Below are 17858 nucleotides of genomic sequence, written 5' to 3'. Positions count from 1 at the left end.
CTGATCTTCGAAGCTGAGGTGGTCCCTACTCTCTGGGTAACTGGAGGGAGTTTTTTACTTAACTATTGAGTATAGCTGCTTCGACTCTATCGGTCAGATCCTTGATACTTTTGAATCCTGCAGCTCCCATGCTGCTCTTGCAGCAGCTCGGTGGTCCTATTCATTTCCCGAAAGCCCTCTCCACTGGGTCAAGTATATCATGTTAAGGTTAATTTGATGGTAGCATTAGCGAGGAGAAGAGTGGGCTTCTCTAGCAACCTAGCACATTATTAAGTCCATGATTTACTCTACTTTCCCCAAGCAGGCACTGAAGAGGCATAGTGGCCAACATTGTTTTTGACAGGACTTGCCTTTTTGTGTTTTGAAGATTCAAGCGAGAAAATTGATAATTTTAAAGATACCTAAAATGGGTTATTAATAGAATTGATTAGATGAGAAGGGCCATTGGTTTTGGAAAGGAGAAGGACCATGCGAGTAGCTTGTGTTTGTCTTATGAGTTGGGAAAGCGATAGTGCCCTAGAAGATCAGGATTGGGGCCAAAAGATCAGGATTTTTTCTATGGTTGGCATTGAAGAATAGACTTCACATGGGGGAAAGTCTTTGCTAGAAAACATTGGGTAGTGGGTCCTAGTTGCCTACTTCATAGAGATAATATGGACATAGTTTGGTAACTCTTTCTCCTATAGTTGCCCACTCCATAGTGCCCATATTTTGACCACCCTAAAACTTATCTTAATGTTAGAGTTGGCCAACCAATTTGCATGCTTTTGTAGATCATATGGATGAGGAAGAATGTTCAACTCTTGATGGCAATGTGCATAGTTGGCATGAAAGGAACAAAAGATATTTTTTTTTTCAGTGTCCATATTCAATCACTACTGTCCTCTATAAGACTCTTCATTCTTCTTGCATATGGGAGCATCTCAGCTCCAAGAAGGTGATTGAAGGCCATCACTTGGTTTGGAGCTAACCCTCTGATCTCTCCATAATCTTTTTATTTCCGTTTTGTTGCTCTGCCTCTTAGAGGATACTAATGTATATATCTAGAAGTATAAATGAGTTGAGCTGCTCACAAGCTACTCGAGTTTAACTCGAGTCCAAACTCAACTCTACTTGATTATTATCGAAGAGTCGAACTCGAGTAGCAGATGCTTTATTTGAAAACTCATGAACCTATTTGAATTTATATATTTTTTTAATAATATGATTTTTATTTGTAAGATATATTAATATATATTTCATTAGTAGGCTAAGGTTCGAAGTCAAGCTAAAACTAGAGCTTGAGTATGGCTCGGGATGATATTCGAAACGAGTCAGGTTGATCTCGAATTTTATTTTTTTTTAAACGACTCAAGCTCTAATTTTGAATATTAAAGCTCGATTGATCTCCAGTTGAATTTTGAGTCCGAATATTTTGAGTTGAATCAAACTCGAGTTTATAGCTATTAGACTTGGCTGGCTCAATTGCATCCCTTTACATATCCATCCTCCTTTCTCCTTTCTATCTCTGCGTATTCATTTTTTTTTTTTCAATTTAATGCATTGGGAGAAGTACCTTTTTTTCCCCTTACTCCCTCAAAAAACACGCCAGACAGAACATTATTCATAGCCTTTCTTTTGTGCAGAAACAACGATGTCGCTGGAACTGGTAGCTTATGACGGTCGCAGCAAAGTCCTACCTCTCTTTGCCTCGACCAACCAGATTCGGGTCAAGCACTTTACTCTTTTCAAGAATCCTTTACTGTTTTCTTGTTTTTAATTTATTAGATATGAGTCATGTTGGATTATTTCTTCAACCAACACAGCATGCATGCCCAATATTTGGCTCTAGATGTGCAAAATGCTGGCCGGATGGATCAAAGCCATACGTGCAGAGCACAACTGAAACATCTCTTGCATGCCAAAGATGAAATTTGTAGTTTGCACCCACAAGAACGACCAAATAATCCAATATTCATGTAGGAACAGCTATATATATATATATATATATCCCTTCAATGGGTAAATTTTCTTATTCCACCTGGTGCTAAAATTAGAAACGCTGTGATAGGTGCAGACTATAAGAATCATGCTAGGGTCGACCATGATGGAGCTCAGCACAACACATGAAGCTAATAGCCCAACGTCCCTCGATGTCCTCCTAGAACAACAGCAGGATCCAGTGCCCCCTCTTCCATCCTCTAAGGATGCTACTGCTGCTACCTTATCGCTACAAAAAAGAACACCGTCTCCACAACCACAACCACAAGCAACAAAAGCATCCACCGCACGTGCTGCTGGAACAGGAACCACTGAGGTTGCAACCGCGGTGAAGGAGGAGAAGAAACACGAGGAGTCGAAAAAGAAGGACGACAAGCACGAAGATTGGGAGAAAGAGACGCGTGGTTGGCTCTTGGTGGTGGTAACCGTTTTCGCAACCATGACATACCAAGCCGGGCTGACACCGCCTGGTGGATTTTGGTCGGACGACGAACCCCCCTCTCCACTATCTTGCAATGCTACCAGCATCACCAATGCGACCACTCCCAGCCTCATAAACACCACCATAGCATGCATTACTTCCAGCAACATGGCACCTCCTAGCCCTGCGTCTCCTGATCACGTAGCAGGAAATGCAATACTTGAAATAAAGGATCACGATCGGTACGAGAAATTCAAGATTGCCAACACTATCGCGTTTGTCTATTCCATGGCCGCCGTCGTGCTCCTATTGTCGAACCACTTGTGTAGGGCGGTGGGAGACAAGATTGAATTGAAGGGAGTCGTGGTGCTCAACGCATTTTTAATAGCATTTGCGTACTCGGCCGGCTTTGAGCGGCATCATTCTATCTCCCCAGCCCCGCTAGCAGCAATGTCCGCGATTGTGTTCTTTTATATTTTGGATTACGTTTTTCAAAAAATTCCATATGAAAAAATACTCAATTATCTGAAGAAGAACCAGGAAAACCAATCGCTTGACGAGAAGAATGGGAAAGCATCAGCCGCCGGATAGCAATTGCCTGAGTGATGGATGTATAATTAGTACTTGTAGCCTGTACATGGATGTATAATGTATCCTTTCCCAAGGCAATTCTGTAGTCATGAAGCCTTTTTCCTTCTTTCTGAGGGGGGAGGGGAGTGTGTAAGGGTGTAGTCGTGTAGTCTTTCTATGTATGCCGGTTCTGTTTCTAGGTTGTTTCAAACCTTCTGCATCTAATGAATAAATTGCTTGAAGTGAACTCGAATGAGGAATATAGATGGTGCAGCAAAGATCCAGATAATTTTTGTAGTCAGGAGCCTGCTCGATTAATTCTATTGGAAAATTGTACCAAAATAGAATCCTATTTACGGAAAGAGCACCAATTTTGAAAATAAGGAAACTTCCATGATTTGTCATAACTAGCTCCTTTTGTAATTTACTTAATGGGGATCCCAGGATGGATGCATTCCCTAGCTAGAAAGTTTCAATATAATTACATCATGAATTTTTACACTATCACCATTTCTTAATTGTTATTTATCATGAATTCATCCATATCCCCACATCGCATGAATCATGCATACCATATTTTAATCTCGTTATAACAGTTGTTAAATGATAGAAACAATGTTCGTCAAATTAAAAATTTTAATCTCGCTATAACAGTTGTTAAATAATAGATACAATATTCAACAAATTAAAATACCTTTTGCTTATACACGTTTTCTTCGTTTTATCGTCTATAAATCCAAAATGGATGGTCCGAATTTTGTCAAATCATCAGTATTTCCAATCTAGTACTTTTTACCGCTCACTGATACTCCCAGCGTATCCCTTCTCTTCTATACTCATTAAGTTTGATAAGGGCAGGAAAGGGCCCGTTTGAGAAGTCCAGCAGGATTAGGTTGGATTTTCTATTAGATTGGACCGTCTACTTGAGCAGGCTCATATCAAATGAATCCAAAACCTTTCCAGCCCAAATCATGTGGGAGGAAGAATAGGCCTCTAGAGGCCTTGTCATTCTTCTTGCAGGCCAACAGTGGGCCGCTTTCAGCATAAGCCCCCAGAATTGGTCGAAGGTTTGAACATCAGGCCGAATCCTGAGTCTTGGTCATCTTCCACTAAAATTTCAGCTCAGGTTGTGCCAGGAATTAAAAGCAGGCTTCAGGATTTCTAACGATCAAATGGAGTCAGATTTCTCAAACTACGAGAGTGTTGAAGTTTGGATCTCATCCATAGGCCCACGGCCCCAGCTGTTTAGCTTCATGGCAATGTGGTGCCTTATTGAGGCTATGCAACTTATATTATTCCATGGGCTGGCATAGAGGATGCTGCAGAGGGGTTGGGTTTTAGGCCTCGTGGGGAATTGTATGCTCTATGTCACGCTTTTCATTTTGTTGTTGTTGTTTGGTCCTGTGCCCTTGGCTTTGTCCTCTATAGCTGGTTTGGGTGTTTTATAACCTTGATTTCACCAAAGGTATTGGGTCTAGAGAAGTCCTCTTTTAAGCCCTTGGAATTGGTAGAGATGCAATTTGAGGATTAATTTCGGAGTGCTGGTCTTCGATTATCGGAATTATATTATACTCTTAAACTTTCATGCATAAATTGACTTGACCCTGAAATGATCCTTGCTCTATGACCGCTTAGCCAAAATGTTCACAAAAGCAGTCTCCTCTTTCATTTTGAGAGTAAATTTCCTATAATTCCTGTGGATCTGACATCATATGAATGTCCAAACCCAAAGCCTCAGCAAATAGGTGGTAGGTCTATGAGCATATAAGCACAACTAGGATCCCTCATCCATCAAATGGGGACTATTCCTCAATAGTATGGATCGAATTGTCAAGTTAGCCTATGGAAAAATTTGGATATTCGAAAGATTAATAGGCGATTTTGGAACCAACTTTTAATATCTATATCTAAACAACCTAGTTTCTTGGCCTTCAGTCCAAATAACTTGCCATCCTACAGCCTCCTAAATATTACCTTATTCTGCATCTTGTAAACTTCTAGATGTCAGAAAAATATCTAATGTCTCGCCGATACTTCCTCCAAAATATTTATACAATTTGAAGCAGGCAAGAACATATATAATATATATTTGAATGCTAAAACTCGCATGCATATTTGTTTAGAAATTTTGAATACGACTTAGATATCTGCAATACTCATATTTATGTATACCAAATATAAATGTAAATTATCCTCAAAAAAAATTTTTAAAAAAAATCCACAAAGAAAAAAAATGTAAATCAGATAGGAGCAAACTCTCTCCTCTTTTCTTCTTCTTCCTTCTTTTTTTTTTTTTTTTTTTTTTATTTTTTTTGAATGCCAAATCGCATGATATTTGTTTAGAAATTTTGAATATGACTTAGATATCTGCAATACTCATATTTATGTATACCAAATATAAATGTAAATTATCTCAAAAAAATTTTTTAAAAAAATCCACAAAGAAAAAAATGTAAATAGATGGAGCATTTTTTTTTTTTTTTTTTTTTTTTTTTTTTTTTTTTTTTTTTATGCTAAACTCGCATGCATTTGTTAGAAATTTGAATAGACTTAGATATCTGCATACTCATATTATGTATACCAAATATAAATGTAAATTATCCAAAAAAAATTTTAAAAAAAATCCACAAAAAAAAAATGTAAATCAGATAGGAGCAAACTCTCTCCTCTTTTCTTCTTCTTTTTTTTTTTTTTTTTTTTTTTTTTTTTATATTGATGCCAAACTCGCATGCTTTTTTTTTTTTTGTTGATATTCTTCATATGTTACCAAAATAAATGTAAACCAAAAAAAAAAAATCCACAAAAAAAAAATGAAATCAGATAGACAATTTTTTTTTTTTTTTTTTTTTTTTTTTTTTTTTTTTTTTTTTTTTTTTTTGAATGTAAATCCATGCATATAGAAATTTAATAACTTAGATTCTGCAATCAATAGATACCAAATAATGTAAATATCCAAAAAAAAAAAAATCCACAAGAAAAAAATGTAATCAGATAGGAGCAAACTTTTTTTTTTTTTTTTTTTTTTTTTTTTTTTTTTTTTTGCCTGTGAACCAATGCTTGATGGAAATTCTTCTAGTGAATACATGTACCGGCCAAAAGAAATCACAAACAATTCGATCATATATAAAGTATACTGAATATAAGTTTTTTCAGTCTACACGATTTTTAACTGTCACGATTTTAACTGTCACGCCCTGAAACCAACATCCGAGTCAGATACGTGATAGCCGCACACTCCTTAGAGCAAGTCCTAAAAAATATGCAAGACCAACAGTAAAATAGCATATATATAATGGTGATCATATACAGGGATTCTTACCTTTACCGATGACTGATCCAAGCATAGAAATCAATGTTCTTCTTTGATTTCATAAATTTTAAAAATAAGATATTCCACTCGACATCTTATGCAAACAATTATATGTCTTCATGACTCTGATCAAATATAAAAATCATATATGAAGAAATTACCCATAATCGATCCTATTAATACAAATCCAGGACCTCTCCTAGGATTAACCAAAATTGAGATTTGTCTAAGTATCTGGACCATCCACTAATCCACTAGACTTCTAGAGAGAAAAAATCCATGAAGAGAGAGAAAATTTTAGAGAGAGAAAGTAGAGAGAGAAAGTGAAGAGAGAATCTTTGTATCCTTCAGATGAGGTAATTCATGATTGAGATCATCAGAAATCATATCAGGGTGACTCAATATGGATTAACCATGATCGATGTTATAAATTTTGAATAAAGATCGAGCTGGGATCCAATCTATTGCATAAATTTCGAAGCACTCTCAGGTCATCACATTTTCATCTCAAGTTTATCCTAAGATCTGTGATGCATCAGAGAGGGAGAAAAAGATCCTAGAGAGATAAAATTCATAAAGAGAGAGAAACATCTAGAGAGAAAAAATAAAGAGAGAATCTAAAGAGAGAAGATGGAGAGAGAAGGTAGAGAGAGGAGAGAGGAAAGAGAGAGAGAAAGGAGAGAGAGGAGAGAGAGAAAATTTTTTCATTCTTTTTTTTTCTATTTTTCACTTTTTTTTTCTTTTTCTTTTTCTTTTTCTCTTTCCTTTTTTTTCTTTTCTTCTTCTTCTTTCTTTCTTAGCCGAACAGGGGACGGACTGGGGGGAAGGCTCGGTGGCTCAGCTCCGGTGAAGGGTGGCAGCATGGCCGGATGTCCGACAATAGGTGGAGGCGGCGGTGGAGCAAGAGATGGCCGGCGGCAAGGTTTAGTCGGCAAGAAATCAAGAAGAGATCGAAAAAATAGAGGACCGCCGCTTTTTCTTTTGTTTTTCGGTCATTGACCGGTCACCGACGGTCAATACCTTCAGAAAAGAGAGATAAAGAGACGAAGGTCCTATCCTAGGGGTGAGACGCTGTAACCGACGGTGTTGGTGGCCAGAAAAGAAAGAAAAGTGGCCCGACCGAATAGGGGTTCACCATTTTCATAGATTTTTCGATGATCTCGACGGTCGGCAAAAGTCTAAAGACATGGGGAGAAGGGAAAGAGGGAGAAGAAGAAAAATTGAAGCCTTACCTGAGCTCCGATGGCATCTTCGACCTTCGATTTTTGATGAATACAATAATGGGCTTCAACGGAGAAAAGAGGAGAGATCAAGCTCGAAGATCGCCGGTGGAGAGTCTTAAGGAAGGGGGAGGCTTGTTTATAGAGAGCCCTAGGACCCCGATGGTCCTAGGACTTTCATTCCGTTCGGGATTCATCGGAGAAGAAGACTCTTCCCGTTCTGTTTTTTTTTTTTTGTATGGGCTTTGGGCTTCTCAGATTTTGGGCCTGGTCCAAGACCCAAATGGGCTGGGTGCTACATTCTCCCCCCTTCAAATAATTTCGTCCTCGAAATTAAGTTATGTCGTTTGAGATACATATTTCAAAGTATACATTCTTCATGTCATTCTCAAGCTTTTAATAGTTTGCCTTACATAATACTTGTTTCACAAGATTTTGGTATAATAAAATTATGTGAGGTCTCAAACTCATTCACTTCATACTGATTTTTTTTTTTTGAAGAACAGTAACATTTTGATCTTGTATTAAAATACTCTAGTTATTTATCTAATACATTCCACACAAAGTTCATAATTATCTCAGACTACCTATGATGTAAAAATAAAGAAAAATCGAACATTGGACACTTCACAATCATCAATTTTTTTCTTCTCTTGACCTTTCAATTAATTTAATAGATAGACTTTCATCTTAAGAAAATCTCAATCTTTTATGTCAGTTCGAGTAATAATATTAAATTTGAAAAAAATATGAGATCTATGTCAAGATGTTCTAGGTTTGAACTAATAACAGAACTATCAAGCTATTAATAATAAACTTGAGATATCTAGTATTTTTTGATATTATTTATAATGAAACAACCTACTGACAAAAATTATCCGACTATGATTAGATTAGATCAAAATCTATAGCATCCTTTCATTATCAATAAAATCATTCCTTATTTGCAACTAATGTATTCCATCATAATATCTTTTGAATCAAAAAATTAATATTTTTAATTAATTTAATCCACCACATTTTTACTGCGCACTCTGATCTTAATTTATCAAATTATATAGGTTTATCAAAAGATAAAAATATCTTTGTATGTTAGATCAATCAAAGATAGATCCAACTTTCAAATTTTATTTAAAACTTAGAGCAAAACTTTAAGTTTTTTTATTTTTACTATCTTTGGGTATAGCATATCAAAATTAAATCTTGATCCACTTCCTATGTTTGAAATCATTGCATAAGTTTCATCACTCTTCAAGAATCCAACATATCTAGAATTAATTGGAGTTATCCTTAGATTTACTTTACAATCATTTAGATAATTTTCAAATCCATCTTCTTTTTTTAAAAGAATTAATTTCAACTTGACAAACTAGAAGAACTCAAGCCAACATCCTTGTAAGTAGAATCATCTTAATTATTTTTTGTAGAACTCTCTTCATCACAATCTTTAATATTAATCGATAAATTCATACAAAATTTTATCCCTTATATAAGTCATTTAAAATTTAACAATAATAAGATATCTTAGATCAGCTCAGAAATTCAAATTTTGATTTGAATTACAATCCAATATCTTCAATACTCACAAGAAAAAGTAAGGAATCTAATCCAAGATGGAAATATAAATTATTAAAGATTTCATTATAACGTGTATATCATACTCTAACAAAACTAATTTATTATTTTATTTAATAACAGTATCAAAATACCTTAGATCCACTTAGAAAAGTAAACTTTTGATTTAAAATTCAATGCAACTTGAAAGATCAAAAAAAATCACATCCGAATATGATATTTTGAATAACCAAAGATTTCACCAAGATGTATATCTCATATTCTTATATTAAATTTTAAATATATTTTTCATCTAAAATTGAGTTTCATATATGGCCTCTTATAGATTCAATGCTCAAAAATATTTTTCTCTCATATGATATAATTCCTTCTTAGATCGTACCCTAATTAACTTCTTTTAAATAAGTCCAAAACTTATAATGCTCAGACAATTATTATCAAAATTAGAAAAGTTATCATGATCTTCAATCATATAAGTTTAGCATTTCAAAAATCATCGAGTATACTCAATACAACACATCAATATCTCCCTCTTCATTCTAAGGTCAACACTTTTCATACTTAGGTCAATCTTACTAATTAAAATCTAAGATATAACTCGTTAATTCTATTATAGACATCATATGCTATTTATGCATAAATTTCATCATAGTATCTATTGATTCGAAATTCAAATATTAAATTTTTTTTTTTATATCTATCATGTTTCTTATGATCATAACCTAAGTTTAAATATTACTAAAGTCACAATCCTGAATAATGATAACCTTAAAATCAAATATCTTAAGTTATATTCTCTAATATCATTTTATCATATCCTTAATGATCATAACTTTAACTTTGATATTATCAATCATACTCTATTGATTATAATCCTAGAAATGTCACAGTCTCTAATGATCATAAAAATTCTGATACCACTTCAGTCATATGCTCTGATATCACTCTATCACATCCTATTGATCATACATAAAGCTTTGATATCACTTCATAATTTCTAATAATTTTAAACTAAAGCTCCGATATTATTCTATCATATCCTAATCACTTATATCATAATCTCCAACGATCATAACTTAAGCTCTGATACCATTCTATCACGTCCCGAATCCAATATCTGGGTCAGATACGTGATGGCTGCACACTCCTTAGAGCAAGCCCTAATGAATATGTAAGGTCAATAGTAAAATAGCATATATATAATGGTGATCATGTACAGAAATTATTACCTTTACCGGTGACTGATCCAAGCATAGAAATTAATGTTCTTCTTTGATTTTATAAATTTTGAAAATAAGATATTCCACTCGACATCTTATGCAAACAATCGTATCTCTTCATGACCCTGATCAAATATAAAAATCATATATGAAAAAATTACCCATAATCGATCCTATTAACACAAATCCAGAACCTCTCCTAGGATTAACCAAAATTGGGATTTGTCTAAGTATTTGGACCCTCCACTGATCCACAAAATTTTTAGAGAGAGAAAATCCATGAAGAGAGAGAAAATTTTAAAGAGAGAAAATAGAGAGAGAAAATGAAGAGAGAATCTTCGTATCTTTCAGATGAGGTAATTTATGATTGAGATCATCAGAAGTCATATCAGGGTGACTCAATATGGATGAACCATGATCGGTGTTATAAATTTTGAATAAAGACCAGACTGAGATTCAATCTACTGCATAAATTTTGAAGCACTCTCAGGTCATCATGTTTCATCTTAAGTTTATCCTAGGATCTGTGATGCATCAGAGAGGGAGAGAAAGACCTTAGAGAGACAAAATCCATAAAGAGAGAGAAAAGTCTAGAGAGAGAAAATAAAGAAAAAATTTAGAGAGAGAAGATGGAGAGAGAAAGAAGAGAGAGGAGAGAGAAAAGAGAGAGAAAGGAGAGAGAAAAAATTCTCTCATTCTTTTTTTTTCTCTTTTTCTTTTTCTCTTTTTCTTTTTCTTTTTCTCTTTCCTTTTTTTTCTTTTCTTCTTCTTCTTTCTTTCTTGGCCGAATAGGGGACGACTGGGGGCAAGGCTCGGTGGCTCAACTTCGGTGAAGGGTGGCAGCGTGGCCGGATATCCAACAGCAGGTGGAGGCGGTGGTAGAGCAAGGAATGGCCGGTGGCAAGGTTCGGCCGGCAAGAAATCAAAAAGAGATCGAAAAAACAGGGGATCGCCGTTTTTTCTTTTGTTTTCCAATCATTGGCCGGTCACCGACAGCCAATACCTTCAGGAAAGAGAGATAAAGAGATGAGGATCCTATCCTAAGGGTGAGACGCCGCAACCGACGGTGCTGGTGGCCGGAAAAGAAAGGAAGGTGGCCCAGCCGAACAGGGGTTCACACTTTTCATGGATTTTCCGACGATTCCGACGGCCGGCGAGGGTCTAAAGCTATGGGAAGAAGGGAAAGAGGGAGAAGAAGAAAAATTGAAGCCTTACCTGAGCTCCGGTGGTGTCTTCGACCTTCGATTTCCGACGAACACAATAATGAGAGGCCGTGGCTTTAACGGAGAAAAGAGGAGAGATCAAGCTCAAAGATCGCCGGTGGAGAGTCTTAAGGGAGGGGGAGGCTTGTTTATAGAAAGTCCTAGAGCCCCGGTGGTCCTAGGACTTCCATTCTGTTCGAGATTCATCGGAGAAGAAGACTCCTATCGGGAGTCTTCTTCCTATTTTTTTTTTTTTTTTGTATGGGCTTTGGGCTTCTCAGATTTTGGGCCTGGTCCAAGGCCCAAATGGACTAGGTGTTACATTAACTTTCTTGTATTATAGTCTAAAACAAACCAGCAATTATACAAAAAATCACAATAAGGTAATTACTGGCTAATTGCTTCAATTTGTTTTGGCAGCACTTTAAGTTCCTATACTTACTAAAATATACGCTCTCGTTCAAAAAGTTTGCTGTTATTGGTTCAAGAAAGCAACTCATCAAGTTTTAAGATTTTCAAAAGGAAAATTGAAGTGATATTGATATTAATTTTCACCTATTTTCTTATTTTTGAATTTACAAAAGCCAAACGAGACTGGAAATAGAGCTAAGAACAGATCATATATTTGTGCATATACTCATATACCCACTTTTATTGGGCAAACGCTTGTTGTAGATACAAACATCCGATGATACAAAAATTTGTACTCTATTTGAATAGATTTTGAGTACATAGTGAATGTTCACAGATACTATCCAATTTGTTTTCACCCCTGCCACCAATTAATACGTTACTGACATCTTGCGGACGATCCCATGGTCGCATGTTAAAATGCATGTGCAAGTTATGGGTTTAGTTGTTTTTGATCATCAGCTCTCTCGAAAACTCTAAATGATTAAATTATTTGTCATCTAATATATGACCGTTAGTTAATCAAACAAAGGAAAAAATGTCCCGATTGTTCTCTTTTCATTGATATGATATAAGATTGTGACCATTTTCGTTCACTTCCATTGTATCCAGGTCCAGATTTTGACCGTTTTCGCATGCTTCCAGGTATGAATCCAGTGTTTTTGAAATTGTCACTAAACTAAATGAAATTATCAAGTTGAGTTTTCTTAGTGAGACACAGATAATAGCATATTGCTTGCGCTACCATAGATAACCATAGAATGGTTCTACTTGCGACGCAAAATAAAAGGGAATGTTCGTGCTTACCTGTTTTATTTTTATGTATATTAAAAAGGTGAAGGCTGTCTCTGGAAAAGGGAAGAAGAGATCTATCACATGGTATTTAGTGCAATTGAGTTAGATTCATCAATTTTATAAACTCAATGTTAAGCGTGATAACGTTATCATGGGGTATTTGAATTCTCTTATTCGAGTGCCGGACCAATATTATCGATAACAATAATGCTAATTAGGTTACTCAAATAAGTTGCTCACTCATTTGGTGTGTTGAATTGTCATTATTAAGTGTGTCATTATATGAGGCAAAGTGATCGGTGCAACGCACCTTAGGGAATTTTTTGGGTGACCTTTTTCTGAGTCACATTTTTTTTGTACTCACCCTCTAGCATTGTTCTATCAAAAATACATCTGCAATGTCTTCTCCTCCACCCATTTAAGTAGTTTTCACGACAGAAGCTCGTCATCATGTCATTGATTGCTGCTGCCTCCCAAAAATGATGGCTCCATGCCGCTAGATATATACATACGTACTCCGAGTTTGGCAAGCATGAAACATGATTAGCTTTAGTTGGTGGTGGCAGTTGCAAATAGAGTTAAAATTTGACATTGTTTATATCCAAGTCCAGTCCATCAGCTCTAATTGTATGTATGTATGTATGTGTGTGTGTGTGTGTGTATATGTATGTGTATATGTATTAATGATTTGTTGATATGATCCCTTCCCGTATAGGACTAATACCTTTTAGAATAAAAAGAAAAGGAATACATGGCTAGTGTGGTTAAAAAAACAAAATATTTGGTCCTAATTTTTGTAGCAACAAAAACAGCAAAAAGAGAATAACGGGATAGAAGAAAAAATATATTTTTTATTTTATTGGATGATAAAGGAGTTGATTCTATTTTGTTATTTTTACTGAAGTTCAGTATATTATTTCTGACATCGAGAGCTATAAATTGAGCAGTTTTGGCCTTTAAAAAGTCTTTGCATTAAATATTTCAAGCATCCATCTTTAGTGAGATCTATAATCTTTTTTTATTTTTTGCTAAAATCTACCTTATTGGTAATGAATGTTTTTATTATAGAAGCTAAGATTTAATCTTAATGATATTAATATAGCTTCTAGTTGATCTAAAGAAGACCTATTATGATGATATTATTCTAAATAGTGAAAGTTTTTAGCTAGACTAAGTTCCATGGTTTTTTTCTTCGCATTGGAAGACTTTCCACATTAAAAATTATTGTATCTTTTGGTTTCTTTTAAAGGTGATGTGCCAGAAAGAGTATAAATTGAGAAAAATATATCATATAATTATTTGAGAGTGTTTAACTGTAGGGCATTTATTCACGTTCTTATAGGTGAGATATCCAAGCTTGAAGGCAATTCTAAATAGTATATCTTCCTGGGTTATATATATGAAGAGTTTGGTTATAGATTACAGGGTCTAGTTGATAAAAAAGTTTTCAAAAATAGAGATATTATATTTTAAGAAGATCAAACTATTAAAGATTTAGAAAAGATCGAGAAGCCAAAATCTATTACTAGAAATTATATTGATCTGGATCCGGTGCCTCCTATCATGATAAATGATGATAACAGGAAAGATGTATAGAAAAATGATGGTAACATAATTGATAAGTACATACCTGATAATGATATACTAGATGATCATGTTGAGCAAGTCCTCCAGAATCATCAGTTGAGCCACAATTGAAAAGATCTACTAGAGAGCATGATCTTTCTAGAGATATTCTTCTTATGAGTATATTATGATCACTAATAGAGGAGAATCAGAATGCTACCAAGAGGCCATGAATTATGAGCAAAAGAGAAAGTGCTTTAAAGCTATACACAAGAAAATATAATTCTTTCATGAAAACCATACATTTGAGTTAAGAGAATTGTCTTAAGCTAAGAGAGTACTCAGGAATACATGGATGTTCATGTTGAAGATTGAAGAAAAGAGCTCACAGCTACGATATAAGACACGGTTAGTTATGAAAGAATTTGGTCAGATAAAGAATATTGATTTTGAAAAAAAATTTTCATGCGTAATCAAAATATCTTCAAATAAAGTTATTTTTGATTTATCTACATATATGAATTTAGAAATTAAACAACTTAATATCAAAACTGCTTTCCTCCATGGTAAATTATAAAAAAAAATTTACGTAAAAACTTATAGTTAAAGATAAAAAGTATCTTGTATACAGATTAAAGAAAAGCTTATATAGACTCAAGCAGGCACCTCGGTAATAGTATAAAAAATTTGATTCTTCCATGATAGATCATAAGAATAGTAAAATCACTTCTGATCATTGTGTGTTTATAAAAAAAATTCTCTGATAGAGATTTTATTATTCTTTTGCTTTATGCGGATGATGTGTTAATTGTTAACCATGATGCTAGAAAAATTGAAACTTAAAAAATGAATCAAGCAAGTCTTTTGCTATGAAAGACTTGCGACTAATTAAACAAATTCTTAGCATGAGAATTACTTATGAAAGAAAGAATAGAAAGCTTTGGTTATCTCAAAAAATCTACATTGGATATTTGATGACTTTTTAGGGAGAGTAGTGTCATGGCAATCTGAGTTACAATTGCTCTGTCCACTATAGAAATTCAATACATTATAGTTATAGAAGCTTATAAAGAACTTTTGTGGATAAAATATTTCCTATAAAATTTGGGTCAAGAACAAGATAAGTATATGCTTGATTATGATAGTCAAAGTATAATCCATCTCTTAATGAATGCAATATTTCATTCGAGATCCAAGCACATTAATGTAAAATATCATTGAATTTGGGATGCTTTAGCGATGAAATTGTTGTATTTTAAAAGAAATCTATACTGATGACAATGAGTCGAATATGATAACTAAAATCTTATCCATGGAAGAATTTTTACTTATAAACAGAAAGCAGACTTGATAAAACTTACTATATAAGTCGGAAGGAAAAGATTTGTTAGTGCGGTCCCTCCATGAGACCCATACCTTTTAAAACAAAAAAAAGAAGAAACGTGGCAGGTGAGGTTATTAAATTTTTAAAAAAAAAAAACTATCTTGGCCCTAATTTTTGTAGCAATAAAGATGGCAAAATGAGAAGAACTGGGAAGAAGATAAAAGAAAAATAATTAATTATGCTACTTTGTTGAATGATGGGAAAGTTGATTCTATTTTGTTGGGTATTATTGGTATTTTATAACTAAAGTTATTTTGCACGACTACCATATGTTCACAGACCTTGCCAAAGTTGGCTGGCCGAGTCATATTGTAACAAAATCTAAGTCTTGGGGTCTAGTTTGAAAAATTAAAATTTTTAGAGTGTAAGTATAAATTATGAAAAATTGAAGGGTGTTATTGTAATTTATTTATTTTTATATGAAAGTCTCATTTAGGGTTGGTTTGGTTGCTATATATCAAAATTATTTATATGACAAAATAATTATGAAAGAAAAAAAATTTATATGAGTAGTGGAAAAATTACTATAAAAAATAACATCGAAAATAAATTACTATTTTTGGTTGAGGTAATCTTAGATAGAAATATTTTTAAATTTCCAACAACATCCTTGATAAACAATTCAAGTTATAAATTTTTTCTTAATCCATTTGTTGTCTATTTATGGCCCACTTAAATAGACACTATCGATATTAGTTGTTTCAAATATCTAAATATATTTATATGAGTTATACATATGCTTACATAAATGCTATCTGATTAAAATATTTTTAAATTAATTATACATATATTACTTATTATAAATAAATTTTAGTATATTTTGGTATATAAATAAATATATTAAATATTAATAAATCCTATATTAGATTTATTGATGATTAGTTATATTTGTTTATTTTTTAATAACTAATATTTATTTATAAAGATATTGATATATTTAATATATTTTCATAAGTATTATTAATCAATATATTGATATATTTATTTTTTTTAATATAACATTAATATAATATGATTGATATGATATTAAAATAATATATGTAAGGGTATTTTCATTAGAAAATTATATTTTTAGATTATCTTTAGTCGGTAATCCAGCACGAAAAAATAAATATCACTTCTAGTGGTATTTGTTTTACTTTTTTTTTCATAAAAAATAGATACATAACTCATCATTTATTTTATCATCTTTTAAATGAATTTTTTATATCAAATATGATAATCTAAGATGAGACGTATTTTATCGTGACAGGTTATCTTGTACGTCATTTTGTTTTTTACGGTGAGAATGGAAGGATAATGTATTGCGAATGGCTTGAATTGTCTTGTGAGCTGGAACGAGATTGTATCCGAGAATATTAAGATCTTCCGATGGCTCGCACTGAAGAATAGACTTCTCTGGACTTCACATTGTGTGAGAGTGTGAGGTCGCCAACCAAGCAACCAAAAAAGGACAAAAAAGAAAAGGGCTGTGCTGGATGGTCCAAAAAAAAGGGAAAAAAAGAAAAAGGGGGGTTGGATGGTGAGAAGTAACTACCCACTTCGTAGCAGAGTGTCGATAAAGTGTGGCTTCTTTTCCGCGTGCCCTTTCACTAGGGATATTTGGATTATCCTTGGAACTTAATTATCTTAATCTTAAAGTGGAACAACCAATCTCTATTCTTTGTAGATCACATGGAGAATAATGTTCAACCTCCAATCAAGAGAGTTTGGAATCAACTTTCGGAGGCAACGTGAGAATTGTCTTGAAAGAAATGGGAGATTTTTCCTTGGTCACCCATGTTCAATCACTGCTGTCCTCTATAAGAATCTTCATCCTTTCTGTAGTGAGAGCATCTTGATCTGCTCGAAGAAGGAGATCGAAGGCCACTGCAAAGTTTGGAGCTGTGTTTCTCCTTGGATCTCTCCAAAATCTTTGTATTTCTGCTGTGTTGCTTGGCCTCTTAGAGGGCACCACTGTACATATCCATCTTTTCCTTAATTTGCTCATCCTCCTATCTTTGCGCACTCTTTTTTTTAAAAAAAAAATTAATGCATTGGGGGTAGTGTCTTACTTTCTCCTTATTCCCTCAAAAAAAAAATGCTAGGCAGAATATTATTCATAGCCTTTCTTTGGTGCAGCTGACAACGACGTCGCAGGAACTTGTGGCTGATGATGGTTGCAGCACCATCCTACCTCTCTTTGCCTCTACAAACCAGATTCG

General features: G+C 34.0%; 1 protein-coding gene across 2 annotated transcripts; it reads left to right on the top strand.

The window, feature by feature from the left end:
• The first annotated feature begins 943 nt into the window (after positions 1-943).
• On the top strand, positions 944-3218 carry LOC140858066 (uncharacterized). 2 transcript variants are annotated; one of them, XM_073257506.1, is made up of 2 exons: positions 944-1708; positions 2051-3218. In XM_073257506.1, exons 1-2 carry the CDS (start codon positions 1634-1636, stop codon positions 2990-2992), a joined length of 1017 nt encoding a protein of 338 aa, XP_073113607.1. In that variant the 5' UTR covers positions 944-1633; the 3' UTR covers positions 2993-3218. The 2 variants fall into 2 exon arrangements, with proteins under 2 accessions (XP_073113607.1, XP_073113608.1); XM_073257507.1 differs by having other exon boundaries at positions 949-1708; positions 2057-3218.
• Positions 3219-17858: the final 14640 nt, after the last annotated feature.

The sequence above is a fragment of the Elaeis guineensis genome, chromosome 5 (genome assembly GCF_000442705.2).
Source record: "Elaeis guineensis isolate ETL-2024a chromosome 5, EG11, whole genome shotgun sequence".
In the NCBI taxonomy this organism is placed as follows: Eukaryota; Viridiplantae; Streptophyta; class Magnoliopsida; order Arecales; family Arecaceae; genus Elaeis; species Elaeis guineensis.
This window is presented reverse-complemented; position numbering and strand designations above follow the sequence as displayed.